The sequence below is a fragment of the Myripristis murdjan genome, chromosome 13, assembly GCF_902150065.1.
Source record: "Myripristis murdjan chromosome 13, fMyrMur1.1, whole genome shotgun sequence".
Taxonomy (NCBI): Eukaryota; Metazoa; Chordata; class Actinopteri; order Holocentriformes; family Holocentridae; genus Myripristis; species Myripristis murdjan.
The window spans coordinates 23,645,016-23,659,234 of record NC_043992.1 but is presented as its reverse complement, the minus strand read 5'-3'; the positions used below and the strand labels follow the sequence as shown (position 1 = coordinate 23,659,234).

The following is a 14,219-nucleotide window of genomic DNA, read 5'->3' as shown; positions in this document are numbered from 1 at the left end:
AGAAATGAGCTTATTTTGGGTTCCCAAATGATAAGAGTACTCGCTTGTGCGCTTGTCAGAAAATTACTAAATGCCATGAACACTATCTGGAACTTTATCAGTATTGTCACTGGGAGAGAGGGGCTGAGAATGTCTGACTGTGGCTGGTTCTCAAATGATCTGTTTAATCATATCCCACCTAGGGATTGTCAGGCTCAATTCCCTTAGATCCCCTGTTTCAAAAGCAACACAGAGGAGGAATAATTACATGTTGTTTTTTTAAGCTCAAACTCTAATTCAAACTCTTTGTCTGTGTTTTGTCAGTGAACTTCAGTGAAATTTTGAATTATTTATTTGACAACAATGTACTCTGCACATTGCACATTGCATCTTTACAAATGCACTGTCTGTCATGCCTCCTTATCTCTCTCCTTGTCCCTGCCGCACTTCCCCCCGTCCTGTTTCTCTCTCAGGTGAACAGGGCGACGCTGGATAATAACGCTACCTCGCTGAAGATGACCTCATCATGGGTTGACAACTTTGACAACCAGCAGGGAGGGTGTTTCTAGATTGACTGACACCGACAACCACCTCCACCTTCGGAAGTCGATCCTGGCTATCCAAGGAAAGGAATATAGTTGTATTTATTATTACATAAAGAGTTATTGTACTTCACAGATGTAACCATCATTGAACTTCCACTCGATTCATGCTTATTGCACTCCAGCTGCGCTGTTGCCCCACCTCTGAGAGGAATCATTTTGAAAACCCTGTTGGGTATATCCTGGGGTGGGATGGGGGTACTTCTGCGATGTCTACCACTACAGCGTTGTGATAAGCATTTATCCTCTAGAGAGAAGGATGAGGGGGAGAGGGAGGAAAAGAAGAGAGGGGTGGATAATGAACAAAATGCACTCTTAGCCCCTGTATTTGTGCTTCCAACAAAAAAAAAAAATGAAGGAAGGGGTTAAAACACTCACACATGAACATGAATGCACTTGTGCTCATGTTACACATACATGCAGACAAACACACACACACACACACGTCAATTGTGCTTACACATCCTGTACATTGAAATATAGTCATTCTTCCCTGTGGGGAGTGCAGAGGACGAGACACTGTGCAATACTGATGCTGATAGGAAGACAAAGCTGAAACTTCGATGCGACAGAAACAAATTCCCAATCATATGCACACAAAATAAGGAAAAAAAAAACACTCAGCCAGCAGTCTTCAACCATATGCCATTTGAACCAAGCATACCCAAACACCACAGCAGCTGATTTCACTCAATAACACACCTTCAGTGAGTGCTCAAAATGAGCTGCTGCAGTGTTTGGCTGGAATGAAACCCTGCACAGTCTTAGATCATATGGCACATTACTGAAGACCACTGTACTAGGTATGTAAAGATGTTAAAAAATAAATCTCATCTTGATCTTTGAGATTTTTTTAAATAGAAATTTTGTTATTTAGCTTCTTTTGACTCTGCCTACTTATTAGCTGCAGATGAGCTGAACTTTTAAGACCTGGAAAATATTGAATGTAGTCTTAATGGAAGTCGCTCACTACATACTGAGTTCACTAAAGCACGTCAACATTTTGACAGTTGGAGAAACATTCATTCAGTATGAATATGCACACCTACAGAAGTAATTACATTTGTAACCTTTAAGCTCTTAGACTAGGTCCAAGTAGAGCAGTGTATCGACTAGGGCCTGAAATGGGTTTTCTGGAGGGGCCCATATTACAGCATGTCATTTTTTTTAATTAATTAAACTTTTCCCATGACTGAAAAACTTTTAAAAACCTTGAGAGTAGATCTCACTTATGTAGAATAGGACATGTAAATGTATGTACATATGTAAATACAGGTGGGTTAAAGAAACTCACTTTACCTGGCTTTTTTAATTGGAGTACATGAGGTGAGGAGTGGATAGACGGGACCTGAAAAAACAGTGAAGGCTGTTGCGCTACATCATCATGGGATATTTGTAATCCATCAGTTTATCAAATACAACAGGAACATCACTGAATGTGATAGGCTGAAGTGTGGTTCCCTAAAGCACGAATATGCCATAAAGTCTAGAGATGCTGAGAGGTCTCTCTCTCATGCATGCACACACATTCAAACACAAGCATCCCATTCCCCCCCCTAAATATTTACATTTTTTTTTTAGTGTCTTTATTACGTGAACCAACAAGTGGCTGCGGAGTATTAGTGGTGGAGATGCCTCTCACACATGCAGCACACACAGCTGGCTTTTAGTTTACATCCTCATGGTTTTTAAAGGGTGTACTATAATCATCCTAGGTTTTTTTTAGCTACTTATTTTCATATTTTGTTATTATGTTACTGTTTTATTTTTGCGGTTCACAGAACATGACAACATGTCAGGAAGATTGGATCATATTTATTGGTTGCAGCATTTACATGTTTTCATTTGATCTGTGTATTATTATTATTATTATTTTATTATTATTAATGATAAATGTTACAAGCTGAAGTGTTGCTGGTATAGGAAGGTTACAAACACTCATCTCATCAACTTTGTAGATTGTATTTATAATATTACATTTTTTTTTCTGTATGATATTTTTACCCTTGAAATAAAGAAGAGGTGTATTTTGATTGCCCTCCTGCCTTTTTATTCCAATCGACTTTGAAGCTGTTTTTTTTTTTTTTTTTTTTTTTTTATTTAGTAGCAGTGTGTGTGTGTGTGTGTGTGTGTGTGTGTTAAAGATAGAACCTCTAAGGAATTTCTTACACAGGAGGATATACTCCCTGAAGGCACATTATCAATATGGGGGAAAATATCACTGTGCAACATTAGTGGCAGCGTAGGCTGTATGTTGTAACACGAGAGAAAAAGAGTTCTACAATTAAATTTGTGATTGATGTTGGTTTTATTGTTCTCTCAAGCCAAATGTACTGTATTTACTATTTGTAGATATTTATAATATTAGCACTAATCCATTAATTTCCTTTATTGCTTTGGAAACATAGGTAGGTGCCAAGCCAATACAGCCGATTTGAATTTGAATCCCAAACCAATAATCAACCCCTGTCCCCTTACTTAGGCAGTAGCCCACTCTAGTGGTTAGTAATGGTCATTACATAAGCATGTGCCTACAACCACAATATACAGCAGGCTACTGCATTTGTGGCCTGCTCTCACCACACATACGAGCAGCATTTTCCTAAGAAAACATGTTGTTTAACAAATGTTTACATTTCTTTCCACGTTGCCCACAGCCATTATATCTCCAGCTTGGACTTGCATGGGACACTTGATACAATTTATGACACCAAGGCTAAGCAAACGGTCTGTGATGAATATTAATTAAAAAAAAAAAAAAAAAAAGTATAATCATACCATATCATTGAGTCACAATTTTGCACAGGTCTCTTATGAGACCATACCGGCCTTTTATAAATTTTTAGACAAGTTGACCACACAGAGTTAATCTGAGGGGGGCCAGCCTGTCTGATATCAGGCTCAGAAGAAACTTGTAGCTGAAAAAAATATATATTCTCATCAGATTCAGAGGCTGATCTGTGAGATGTTTTGTTTGTCATACAAGCAACAGATGCAACAGTCCTTCAGGAAAAACATTAACTTTCATCAATCCTATGGAGCACTTATTTTGCTGTTAATGAAATCTTCTCAACGGTAGCGCTAGTTCCAGTGAAGTTATTTCTAAATGAAGAGAACAGCGATCGATCTGTTTTCACGTACTGCAGTTGAGCAACATTTATAGTTCCATAAAGAATCAAAACATATTGTGTGTTAATTCTTGCTAGCAAAGACTTCTGCTCTGAGGGATTCTCTTCCTTATAAGTCTTGTGCTTGTAAGTCTTGTGATAGACAACTGAGCCTATCCGTTTTATTTCAAAGTACACTCCTGAGCAGCTTGGGGATGGCATCTACACCAGAGGAGATCCTTTTATGATCTGGATCAGAGTTGAGTTGTCAAGCCTGTGTTCACACTCCCTGCTTTTGATGATGTAAGCCTGCTCTTCTTGGTGAGGTTACTGCGGATGTCCTGCCCAGCCAGGAAGTAGAGGATGGGGTCAACACAGCTGTTGGCACTAGCCAGTGGTCGAGTCACTTTGTAGGCCAAACTTGACGCCTCCAGCAATTCACAGCTAACCTGGAAAACAAATACAAATTCAATGATTTTTTAGACAAATACTGCATAAAAAACATATAAAAATAAAAACATTAAAAAATATATGTCTAGTCCTCACCTGTGCTGGGTTGACCTGCCTTAGGTATCTGAAGGAGTAATACAGACTCCTGGTCAGGTGGAAAGGGAGGAAGCACAGCATAAAGGTTGCCAGAACGATGATGATCATCTTTACTGACTTCTGCTTGGTGCGGTGCATCGACAGGCCTCGACTCTGCCCATTGGCCCCGCCTTGGGACCCCCAGCCTGGCTCCAGAAGCTTCCTCACCATGAGGCCATAACACACCATCAGCACCATGAAAGGCAGGGCAAACAACAGTACCGAAATGGCTGAGCTGTACACCAGGAAATCATCAAAGAGCTCTGGGCTGGTGGTGTCGTAGCAAATCCTCCCTGTGTCCTTATCTCTGGGAGAGGAGGTGACAGATGACATTTATCAAGATTACTGAATGTCATTTCTGCTTTTTCTTTGATACTGAACAGCAGAGAGAATTGGGAAAGATGAAAAAAGGGAGATAATATCTAACACATGTCAGGAGCTGGCTGGGAACTCACAACACTGCAAGTGGGTGCCATGTACCAGAGGAAGCAAGTCATTTTAGTTTATTGAATTACCTATATTCTGTAAGTCTGTCCCATCAGCACACCACAAGGTAGGCTACATGACACTTCAGTGTATTAAAGAAAACAGTCACTTCAGCAGTTCTTCTTTAGCTTAAGAATGCAAGAAAGCAAGCAAAAAAGGAAGATATATATGATTCAATTACTTGATTCGGGAGAAGTAAAGAACAGGTGCCTGGCAGAGCAGCACGCAGGCCCACACCGCCACAGACACCAGCCTGGCCTGGCGGCCACTGACCCAGTTGAGTGAGCGGACCGGATAGCAGATACCAATAAAGCGATGCAGACTGATACAGCACAGGAACAGAATGGAACCTGCAAGAACAAGTTTATGATAGATAGTGGGTATATTTGTTTGTTTTTTCATATTGTTTTGAATCACATTAAATAGTTTTGAATTTGTGGAGCACTTCTAAAATTAATGTTGTGTCATTTATTTTTCTTACTTGAATCATGCTGTAGCATGTAGTATTTTATTGTGTCAAACCATATTTTATCACATTGCACAGTTTATTGCATTTAACATCTTGTATCATATTATACTGCATTGTATTATTTTACATTGTACTATTTGGTATATCTTTGTATTGTATGATTTTACATCATATAGCACCATATATTAACATATAATACTGTATCATGTTATATTGTATTGTATAGTATCATATGGTATTGTGTCAGGTCATGTAGTATGTCATATTATATAGCATCATATAGTATCGTATCATGTCATATCGTATTGTACTGTATAGTATCATCATATCATGTTGTATAGTATCATATCATGTCATCTTATTCTGTGTAGTATGGTATCATGTCATATTGTATTGTTTAGCATCGTATAGTTTTGTATCATGTCATATCATAATGTATGGTATCGTATAGTATCAGATTGTATCGCATCATGTTGTATTGTCTTGCATGATACTGTATTGGATCATTTCACACTGTACGTATATGTCAAATTGTATATCAAACTGTATTTTGTGCTGTACTGTTCAGTGCCGTGTCATGACATTCAGTAGTATACCATATAAGTTGGCATAGAACAGGAAGCGAATGAGCTTGCAGAGCGGCTCACTGAAGGGCCAGTCGTTCTCATCTGCATAGTAGTAGATGAGGAAGGGCAAAGTCAGGATGTAGAGTGTGTCACACATGGTCAGGTTGAACATGTAGATGGTGGAGGGCTTCCAGCGCTTGGTGCGGAACACGATCACGTACAGCGCTGTGGCATTCAGCGCCAGGCCGACCACAAAGACCAGCGCATAGCTGACAGGGAGCAGGATGTATTTAAAATCTTCTGAAAAATCACAGTAGTTGAAGGCACTCAGATTCAGCGAGTAGGTGCTGTTGTCATCAAAGGCAGCCATCTTGGTTGTAAGAACACCTGAGGAGAAGAAAAGGTGAATTAAGTCTGACAGCAATTTACCAGAAGGATGTAAAAATAAATAGAACAAAAACAAGTTTGAAAGTTTGACCGGTTTGATCAAGTGGAATGGCTTCATGTTCCCATGACTTTTATCATGAAGTTTTTTCAGGTTAGAACATGCTGTGTTCCCAGGCTTTATGTTGCATCAGTGTTTTTTGTTCAGACTGAAAAAAGGTTCCTACTTTTTTTTTTTTTTTTTTTTTTTCAAATTAAAACAGCCCCATATGAAATGAAATGGTCATGGTCAAGCTGTCTCCAAACATTCTTATTTACTCAAACATGTTGTTTTTTTTAACTGATGTAACAAAACATCCAAGTTTGCATTAGTGCTGGCATGAACAATAGTGTCCACATACAACATTAGCAACATACACAATTACATAAGTCCTCAACATAAAAACAATAGTGTCCATAATGTCCATGTCCTCTGGTATATCAACAAAAATGTAATTTGATGATGCATAGTACATGAATAAATAAATCAATAAATGTACACATATAGACATGCTCCCAGCATTTCACCCAGCAGCTGTTTGCTTGACATCAAGCATGGAAAATTTCTCATCTACATAGATAATGGGGAAGCTCCTCACTAGAGACACAGGAAATGGGTGTGATGGTGAGGAAATGGCATCAATCTAGATTAGGTTTTGGAATAACATTTAGTTTGGTATGCCTCAGCAGGCGCGGCAAGTGGAAGTCATTCCATACTTAAGTATAACTGACTGGCACATTGTGAAGTGATTCTACTGTTGGCTCTCCTCAATCCCTCTTTTAGCTTGCATGCTCCCACTTCAAAGTGACTGCGCATTTCACAGACAGTAAATCACTTTAACACTGACTTTCCTTAATTATCTTTTTCTGAGTGAGTGGGTGAGTAAATGAAAGCAAGATAATGATGCTGAACTTTGTGTCAGGCCATATTAAACCACGACTGATTATCATATGGTATGTTGATTTACTTTTGGGTGTCCTAATTCCTTTTCTGTCTGAATGCATGATTCACACAGTGGATGAGTATGTATAAAAATTAGGGAAAGTGAGAGAGAGAGGCGTGCTTTGTGGTAGCGTGGTCTATGTTTGTGGGATGAGTGATGAAACATGTTGTCCCAACAGCTGCCTGAACAGGTTCACTTGGTGAGATATAACGACTGTGATTCTTTGTCTGTAGTCGAGCACTGATACTGTTTAACTCTGCATGTAACCTCCTTCTGTTCTAGGGTTAATCCTTTCCTCAAGCAAAGAAATCTAGCACATAGATCTGAACTGCAACATCTGAAGGCAACACAACAAAACCTCAGGCAAATTCAGAGTGGCTCTTGTGTTGCAACAAATTTTCACAAAGTATTTGCACAGCAGGGTTCTCCACTCTGAGAGAAAAAACACAACTAATTGTGGCTCTTTGCATGTCAACATTTTTCCAAACCTTGAGGCTGAGAGAGAGAGAGAGAGAGAGAGAGAGAGAGAGAGAGAGAGAGAGAGAGAGAGAGCATTTTAACTCGAAACAGACTGTTCACTCTGTTTTACTGTGCTGGTCGGCATGCAACACTGTTGCCTCATTTTCTTCAAACATTACCTCTCTTTATCCGCGACTCTCCGGCATGTATACTGTACATGTTCAGTCATGTAAAAATACACAAAGATTGCTTCATAAGTCAAAATTCATGCAAATAATAGATCCTCAACTTACTGCTGTCTTTGTTCACTGTATGGATAAACTACCATACAGCTCCCTCCCTTGCTCTCACGCTCTCTGATAATTTTTCTCTGTCTCCCATATGTTCTCTCTCTCTCTCACGCACGCTCTCTCTCTCTCTCTCTCTCTCTCTACAAACAGCAGAAGTTTGAATTTAACAGATAGCAGACCTGAGAGTGAGCTGCTCCTGTAATGTCCTAAATTCTGCTGGCCCGTTCTTCATATATTTGGTTATTTTGTTTAATTTTATTTATTCTTTCCTCAATGAGGAGACCTGGACAACATGGCAGCAACTAACCTTTTCCTAAAAAGAAAAAAGAAAAAATGAAAGAAAGCCAACAAAGAAAAAGAGTAATTGGTCTAATAGACACATTAAAAAACATTAACAACTCACAGAAAAGACTTCATGTATGTTATTTGCTCTTGTTACTTTTCTCATGCTGTACGTCCCGTTCACCTGCTGCAAACTAATGATATATATAAAGTACAATTTTAATAGTTAATGTGTTCAATCGGCAGTTTTATTACAGAACTGATTAATCTATGAAACATGTCCACTGAAAATGTCAGTGGAGACGATGAACATAACACAACCAGAACAAAAATGTAATGAAATTATAATTTCGTTCATAATTACCATGAGAATGTACATTGTTGAAAAATATCTGAGATTGTAAGACCCCCCTCCCTTTGGTTCAGTCATGTGACCTGTACAGTCAGTACTGGCAGTGAAGGAGCACAGTACAGCATGAGAAACGTGATACTAGCGTGAGACCTAAACAGTTGTGAGAATAAAATCAGATGTCTGAAACAACTGTACAGCAAAACAAGTTGTGTCCCAAGAAATATTCAAAAATGCCCCCTAGGGACCAAACCCTGAACACTCACGCTGTAATCTTTCCAACTTAATCAGCCTGTTACTCACCCTTTCGCCCTCTGTGAGAACGCTATCTCCTGTCAAAGACTGGCTGCTGTCACTCAGCCTATGTCATGCATCCCTGTGATGCTTGACACCGGTGAGAGAGAGTGTGTGTATGGCAGTGTGCTGTTTGTGTCAGAATGCGTACCTGAGCTGATGGAGAACGTGTGGAGGCGTGACTGGCCCTCAGTGACAAGCTGCAGCGTGCATACTATGAACAGTTGGGCCTAAGGCTCACAGTTTGAATAGGTCCCAGTCAAAGGGACAGGACATATATGTAATCAACAGTGCAAATATTATTTTTTTCAGCCCATGCAGGAGAAACAGGTTATCTTTAAAACACCCCCCACAAAAATAAATAGAGTTGTAGAACACTTGTTACATGGCAGGTACTTTACAAACCCTCTAATATTTAATTACCACAAATATGACTTTTTTATTTTCATCTTATATTTTATCCTTGTTTTAACCAGGCAGGTGAATTGAGAACACATTCTGATTTTACAGAAACCACCATGAAAACTGAAAATTGATTTGACACATTTCTCCAAGCTAAGGTCGATGATTTCAAAACAGTCAACACAACCATCTTTTTTTCCCCCAAAACTCACAGAAACGTTTGCTAATAAGTGTTTTATTTATTTATTTATTTATTTATTTATTTATTTATTTTCTTATTTTTTTAGATTTTTAAAAATGTAGCAAGTCCAGGCCACGGTGGCGAGGACGTAGCCTTGACACGTGGTACACGCTCTACCAAGTGAACCACCAGGTGCCCCTCATTTTGACAAAACTACACACAACATGCCAATGCCTGAATCCTGACCGAAATAAATGGGTTACGAAGGAATCAAGTTATTGGTTACAATAGCAAACTTGATTGTGGTTTCTTATGAGGCAAATTGTGATTCATTATGTTCGCCAGTGCTTCTGCCTCGTTACTGTATCACACAACAAACTTGCTTCTTCAAAATGTCAGATATGACATCACTAAAACTGGCACTGTCGGTCATCCAATTAAAACCATTTAATTTGTGGCTAAAGCCTGTTAAAACACTGTTTGACTTGTCAGTGCAGACCCAACCACAGCACGGCAGGCCTGACACCCATACTGAGACCAAACGCTGAATTTTAAATGCCAATATCAAAATCCAAACAGATCTAAGAATTACTTGCTACTTCTCACATTTAGGACAAGCATGTAATGTGTGAATCATGACAAACTGTCCATGCTGTTTCAAAAACACAGTATTTTCTTACCTTAGTGCGGCCAGAGGAATACAGACGCTCCCAAGCAAAGTCATAAGACAAATCATAAACCTAAAGTGGATTCTGGAGGAATCCTAGCAAAATGAATACAATCCAACAAATGTCAGCCATTTAGCCCGCTCTTTGCAACTAAAACAGTTATGTGTGTGGGTGTTAAGAGATGTGGTTTGGTCTCTGTGAATATGAGTGTGTGTGTGTGTGTGTGTGTGTGTGTGTGTGTGTGTTAGTGTACGCTCATGTGTGTATGAGTGTACATGTGTGTTACGAATGGTGAGAGGAAAGGTGAGAAAATGTGCTTAATGTCTTACCTACTCCAGAAAGCTTGTGTATTAATGATTACTCGACTCATAACCTTAACCTTGGGCATGGCACACAGGAGAGTGTTGTGACGCCGGTAGACATGTAAGAGAACTGAAATAACTGTCCTGCCGAGTTGTGTTTATTTTCCTCTTAATCTCACTAAAGTAGGCTGCATATTCAGTTACAAACCAAATAATAAGTGCATACAAGCATGAAAACAAAAACAGTGGCTACAGAAAAGCAGCTGGAACTGGAAGGCATATGCCACAAGAGCACCTGTTTTGTGATGGCTGGCAGCGAGTTAAAGTGGATTAACTGTCTGTGTGTGGTGGTGCAATTATGCAGCTCAAAAGTTTATAAAATATTAAGGCCTAAGCATGAGCAAAACAACTACCTGATGCAGTTTGGTGTCAGAGGGGCCAGCAATTTGGTCAAATTTCCTTTTGGAGCCAGAAAAACAACAGTCCAATGCATGACAATGAGCTGATATTTGTCTTAACCTTGCAATACTTAACCTGGGGCAGTTCTTCACTGGGAAGTGGAAACCACTGGCGCCAATGCAAAGAAGGAGGTGACAGTGCAGTGAAAATTATGGTTTTCTGTGAAAGCCACTCAACCAGTATACAGTCATTCACTGATTTATTTATATACTGTATGTATTATACATTATCTATTGATTTATTTCAGTCCTGATCTCGCCTCTGCACTGCAACACTGGCTCTTCACGCCACATTAGGCACTGAATCGGCACTCTCTTTCATTTCCAGACTTTGTCTAATGACACATATTGTTGTAAGTCATCCAGAAACACAACCCACATGTTTTAGTGTCATTTTGAAACCATGGACACCCACGCCCCGCACACACACACATACATGCGTGCACACCCAACACAAACCATATCAAACCTGTTGGCTCCTGCTGGTGCCAAGTCATTACATGGAATTCAAACCCAATCGCCATTGTAATGTATTCCTTTAATTGTTCACTCAGCACCTACTACCCACTGCCTGGAGAACCCAGTGACCCTCTTTACCCTCTCTCTCTCTCTCTCTCTCCCTCTCTTATCTCCCCACCCCCACCCAATCTTCCCCCACAGAATTTTGAAATAGAAAAAAAAAAGCCATTTTCCTTGAACATAACAGCATGAGCATATGCCCACGCCTGATAAATGTTGTATTAACAATATTTTGCATATACTTTAACTATATTGTTTTAGTGTTTGTAGGTCAACATTTAGATTTAGACAGGATATTTATATTATATATATTTAATTTTTAAGTTTTTTTGTTACATGTAAACATATTAACCATTACAAACAACATGTTATTTTACATGCATTTATGACTGAAATGTGCAGAAAATTAGCTAAATGTGCGGAAAATGAGCCAAATATTCATATTAGCCTATATCAGCTTAAAAATTGAAACCGAGTCTTTACTTTCGGCGCCCCATGCTGTTTATTGGTATGCACCATTTATTTATCTATGTATGTATGTATTGTGCCTAAAGGAATGTAACACAAAATAACCCCGAAACTGGGACTGGCTATATTTTCATTTATTTATTTTTTCTTCCCGATCGATTTTTCTTTGATCGACTGCGGTTTCTTGTTGCTATGCAGGTCTACGGACGCAGCCTCCTGTCAATCTTCTCTCGGCGAAGAGCACAGCCTGGAGTGGCGAGAAAACGTCATGGTCAAAAGATAAATACTCCATCCCTGTCCCTGCTTCTCTCCCATGATGAGGTTGTGAAGATGACTCCACGCTGCTGTGTGTGACCGACAACCGAGGGCGACGCCGGGCTCAAAGGCAGAGGGGAAAAAGGGGCAGCCGTGTTTTCCCTAGCAGCGCTTTATGAGAGCCGGAGGTCATACCGTCCATCACCACAGTGGGGCGCTGTTGAGCTGCATTGCCGTGGAGGAGCCCCGTTAATTTCCCCACATCCCCTCCTTTTGCTTTTTCTTCTCTCCGCCTGTCTGCTCTGTGCTCCACAACAACACAGCACAGGACACACTAGTCCTCTAGTAGTGGGAGCAACCAAGAGAAGTGTGTTTAGTCTCCCCTCGTAGCTGCAGTTTTTGCTCTTTACAGCTAGCCGTTTATCATCAATCATGGCCGTCGGAGTACAAATTTGACTCTGTCTTTCCTCCCTGTCTTCTGGAGGGGGGGATAATTTGTTTTGTAGGAGCACACATTAGCCCCCCGCACTGATTAGGATTACTTTGGAATTATAAGACATTTCACAAGGGAAATACCATTCATGTCAATACTCCAAAATGCAGCCGCCGCCAAGGAAGGTGAGTTTTCCAGAGCCCGTTGTTTCAGCTGGCCAGCGCAGACAATGACAGATAGATTTCAGTAAAAGTGGCAGTGTGTGATGTGTGTTAGCCCCCCCAAAATCGCCGGATGCTGCGGCTGAGAAAATACAAGGGGAGAGCTTTGCTAGCTAACATTAGCAACGTTTGCTAGCTAGGGTTACTCAGTTGTGACATTGATATGCATCTGTGCCACCGATACAGTCTTAACCGTCAAACGTGAATTAACGTTAGCTATCAAAAGCTAGGTTGGCTAACATAAGACATTTATAGAGAAACAGCTAACCTTAGTGAATGGGATGTGGTTGTCGTCTCAGCTCGTCCTATATAGACACATAACATTAATTGAAATAACTTTAAATAAAAATGGTACAAAATAGTTCAGTTACATCCAACTATTTGTAAGTTATTTGAACGCTAACTAACGTTAAATGTCGGTATCACTGTAATGTGATGTTAATATGAACGTTATAGTGGCTAATTGATGTAAGACATCATTTAAAGCTAATGTAGTCGTGTAAGGTGGTGGATTTATTATGTGTTGGGTGATTGTGCCAACACTCCCCAGACAACAAAACAAAACCTCTCGTTTTTTCTCCCTCGTTGTGATGCTTCCCAAGCAAAGATATTCCGTGAGTCGATCCAGGGTGACCCTCGTTTAATGAAAGGCTGGTGTTGGCTAACGCTATCCGCTGTCAGTTAGTGCCATGGCTGAGCCAAAGCCTTACAGACAGACACGGAGAGAGAGGAAGCAGGCTGGCACAGGCGTGTAACACTGACTTATCGATTCAGTATGACCTGAGACATGATGACAGTTCTCAGTATGTATAAGTATGTGTGTGTGTGTGTGTGTGTGTGTGTGTGTGTGTGTGTGTGTGTGTGTGTGTGTGTGTGTGTGTTCCAGAGTGCCCACAGCTTGATGCCCAAAGCTTTCTGTATGTGAGTCATCCTGGCATAAATTCATGAGAGCCAATTACCCGACCCATTGCATGGTTTTCTGTTAATTACCACATATTCCCCTGGTACCATTTATGCTCTGGTTTCCACACACTCCTGATGGACCTGTACATGTCACATCATGCCTTTATTACCATCACATATACATACACACATACACAACATGCACACACAGCTCAGCAAGTCCATTCCTGCTGATCACAGAGGCTGTGGAGACCACCATGCCGCTCCACTTTCATGATCGCGGTCATATTAATGTAGTTAGTGCATTCGCATTCATCTTTGCTCCTTTGTAGCAGAACCCAAGCACGTTGCTTGAGAGAAAACTTACCGTTCTGAAGAGTTGTGCAAATATAAATTTGTTACTTTTACACCAGCCAAAGTGCTATTGAGAACAAAATATAATTTGCAAAATAATGGTGTGTTGCCATCTGCCAAAGTGGCTGGCACACTCAGTAGACTTAACCACTGCAGCCAGAATGTATCAGCATTTGGCTGATGGTTTCTAATAATTCCTCTCCCACTTCGACACATATAG

The 14,219-nt window shown here is 40.2% G+C and overlaps 3 protein-coding genes across 3 annotated transcripts in view; 2 read left to right on the top strand and 1 right to left on the bottom strand.

Moving 5' to 3' along the window:
* Positions 1–2,532, top strand: part of relt (RELT TNF receptor) — a 39,901-nt gene extending 37,369 nt beyond the window's left edge. The window contains exon 11 of the mRNA XM_030067921.1: positions 453–2,532. Coding sequence (XP_029923781.1) covers positions 453–456 — 4 coding nt within the window. The 3' untranslated portion in view covers positions 457–2,532. The remainder of the gene's footprint in view (positions 1–452) is intronic.
* A 1,133-nt stretch (positions 2,533–3,665) lies between these two features.
* Positions 3,666–8,929, bottom strand: p2ry2.1 (purinergic receptor P2Y2, tandem duplicate 1). Its single transcript, XM_030067922.1, has 5 exons — positions 8,845–8,929; positions 5,825–6,181; positions 4,941–5,109; positions 4,235–4,580; positions 3,666–4,137 (listed from the first exon to the last, which is right to left on the bottom strand). Exons 2-5 carry the CDS (start codon positions 6,162–6,164, stop codon positions 3,943–3,945), a joined length of 1,050 nt encoding a protein of 349 aa, XP_029923782.1. The 5' UTR covers positions 6,165–6,181; positions 8,845–8,929; the 3' UTR covers positions 3,666–3,942.
* A 3,496-nt stretch (positions 8,930–12,425) lies between these two features.
* fchsd2 (FCH and double SH3 domains 2) overlaps positions 12,426–14,219 on the top strand; it is an 82,001-nt gene continuing 80,207 nt past the window's right edge. Inside the window, exon 1 of the mRNA XM_030067682.1 lies at positions 12,426–12,706. Within this exon, the coding sequence (XP_029923542.1) occupies positions 12,686–12,706 (21 nt within the window). The 5' untranslated portion in view covers positions 12,426–12,685. The remainder of the gene's footprint in view (positions 12,707–14,219) is intronic.

Coding starts and splice junctions, on each gene's coding strand:
- p2ry2.1 (XM_030067922.1), bottom strand. CDS start 6,164: ATGGCTGCCTTTGATGACAACAGCACCTACTCGCTGAATCTGAGTGCC. Junction 4,581..4,940: donor CTTTACTTCTCCCGAATCAA/GTAATTGAATCA, acceptor CTCCTCTCCCAG/AGATAAGGACACAGGGAGGA. Junction 4,138..4,234: donor GGCAGGTCAACCCAGCACAG/GTGAGGACTAGA, acceptor TTTGTTTTCCAG/GTTAGCTGTGAATTGCTGGA.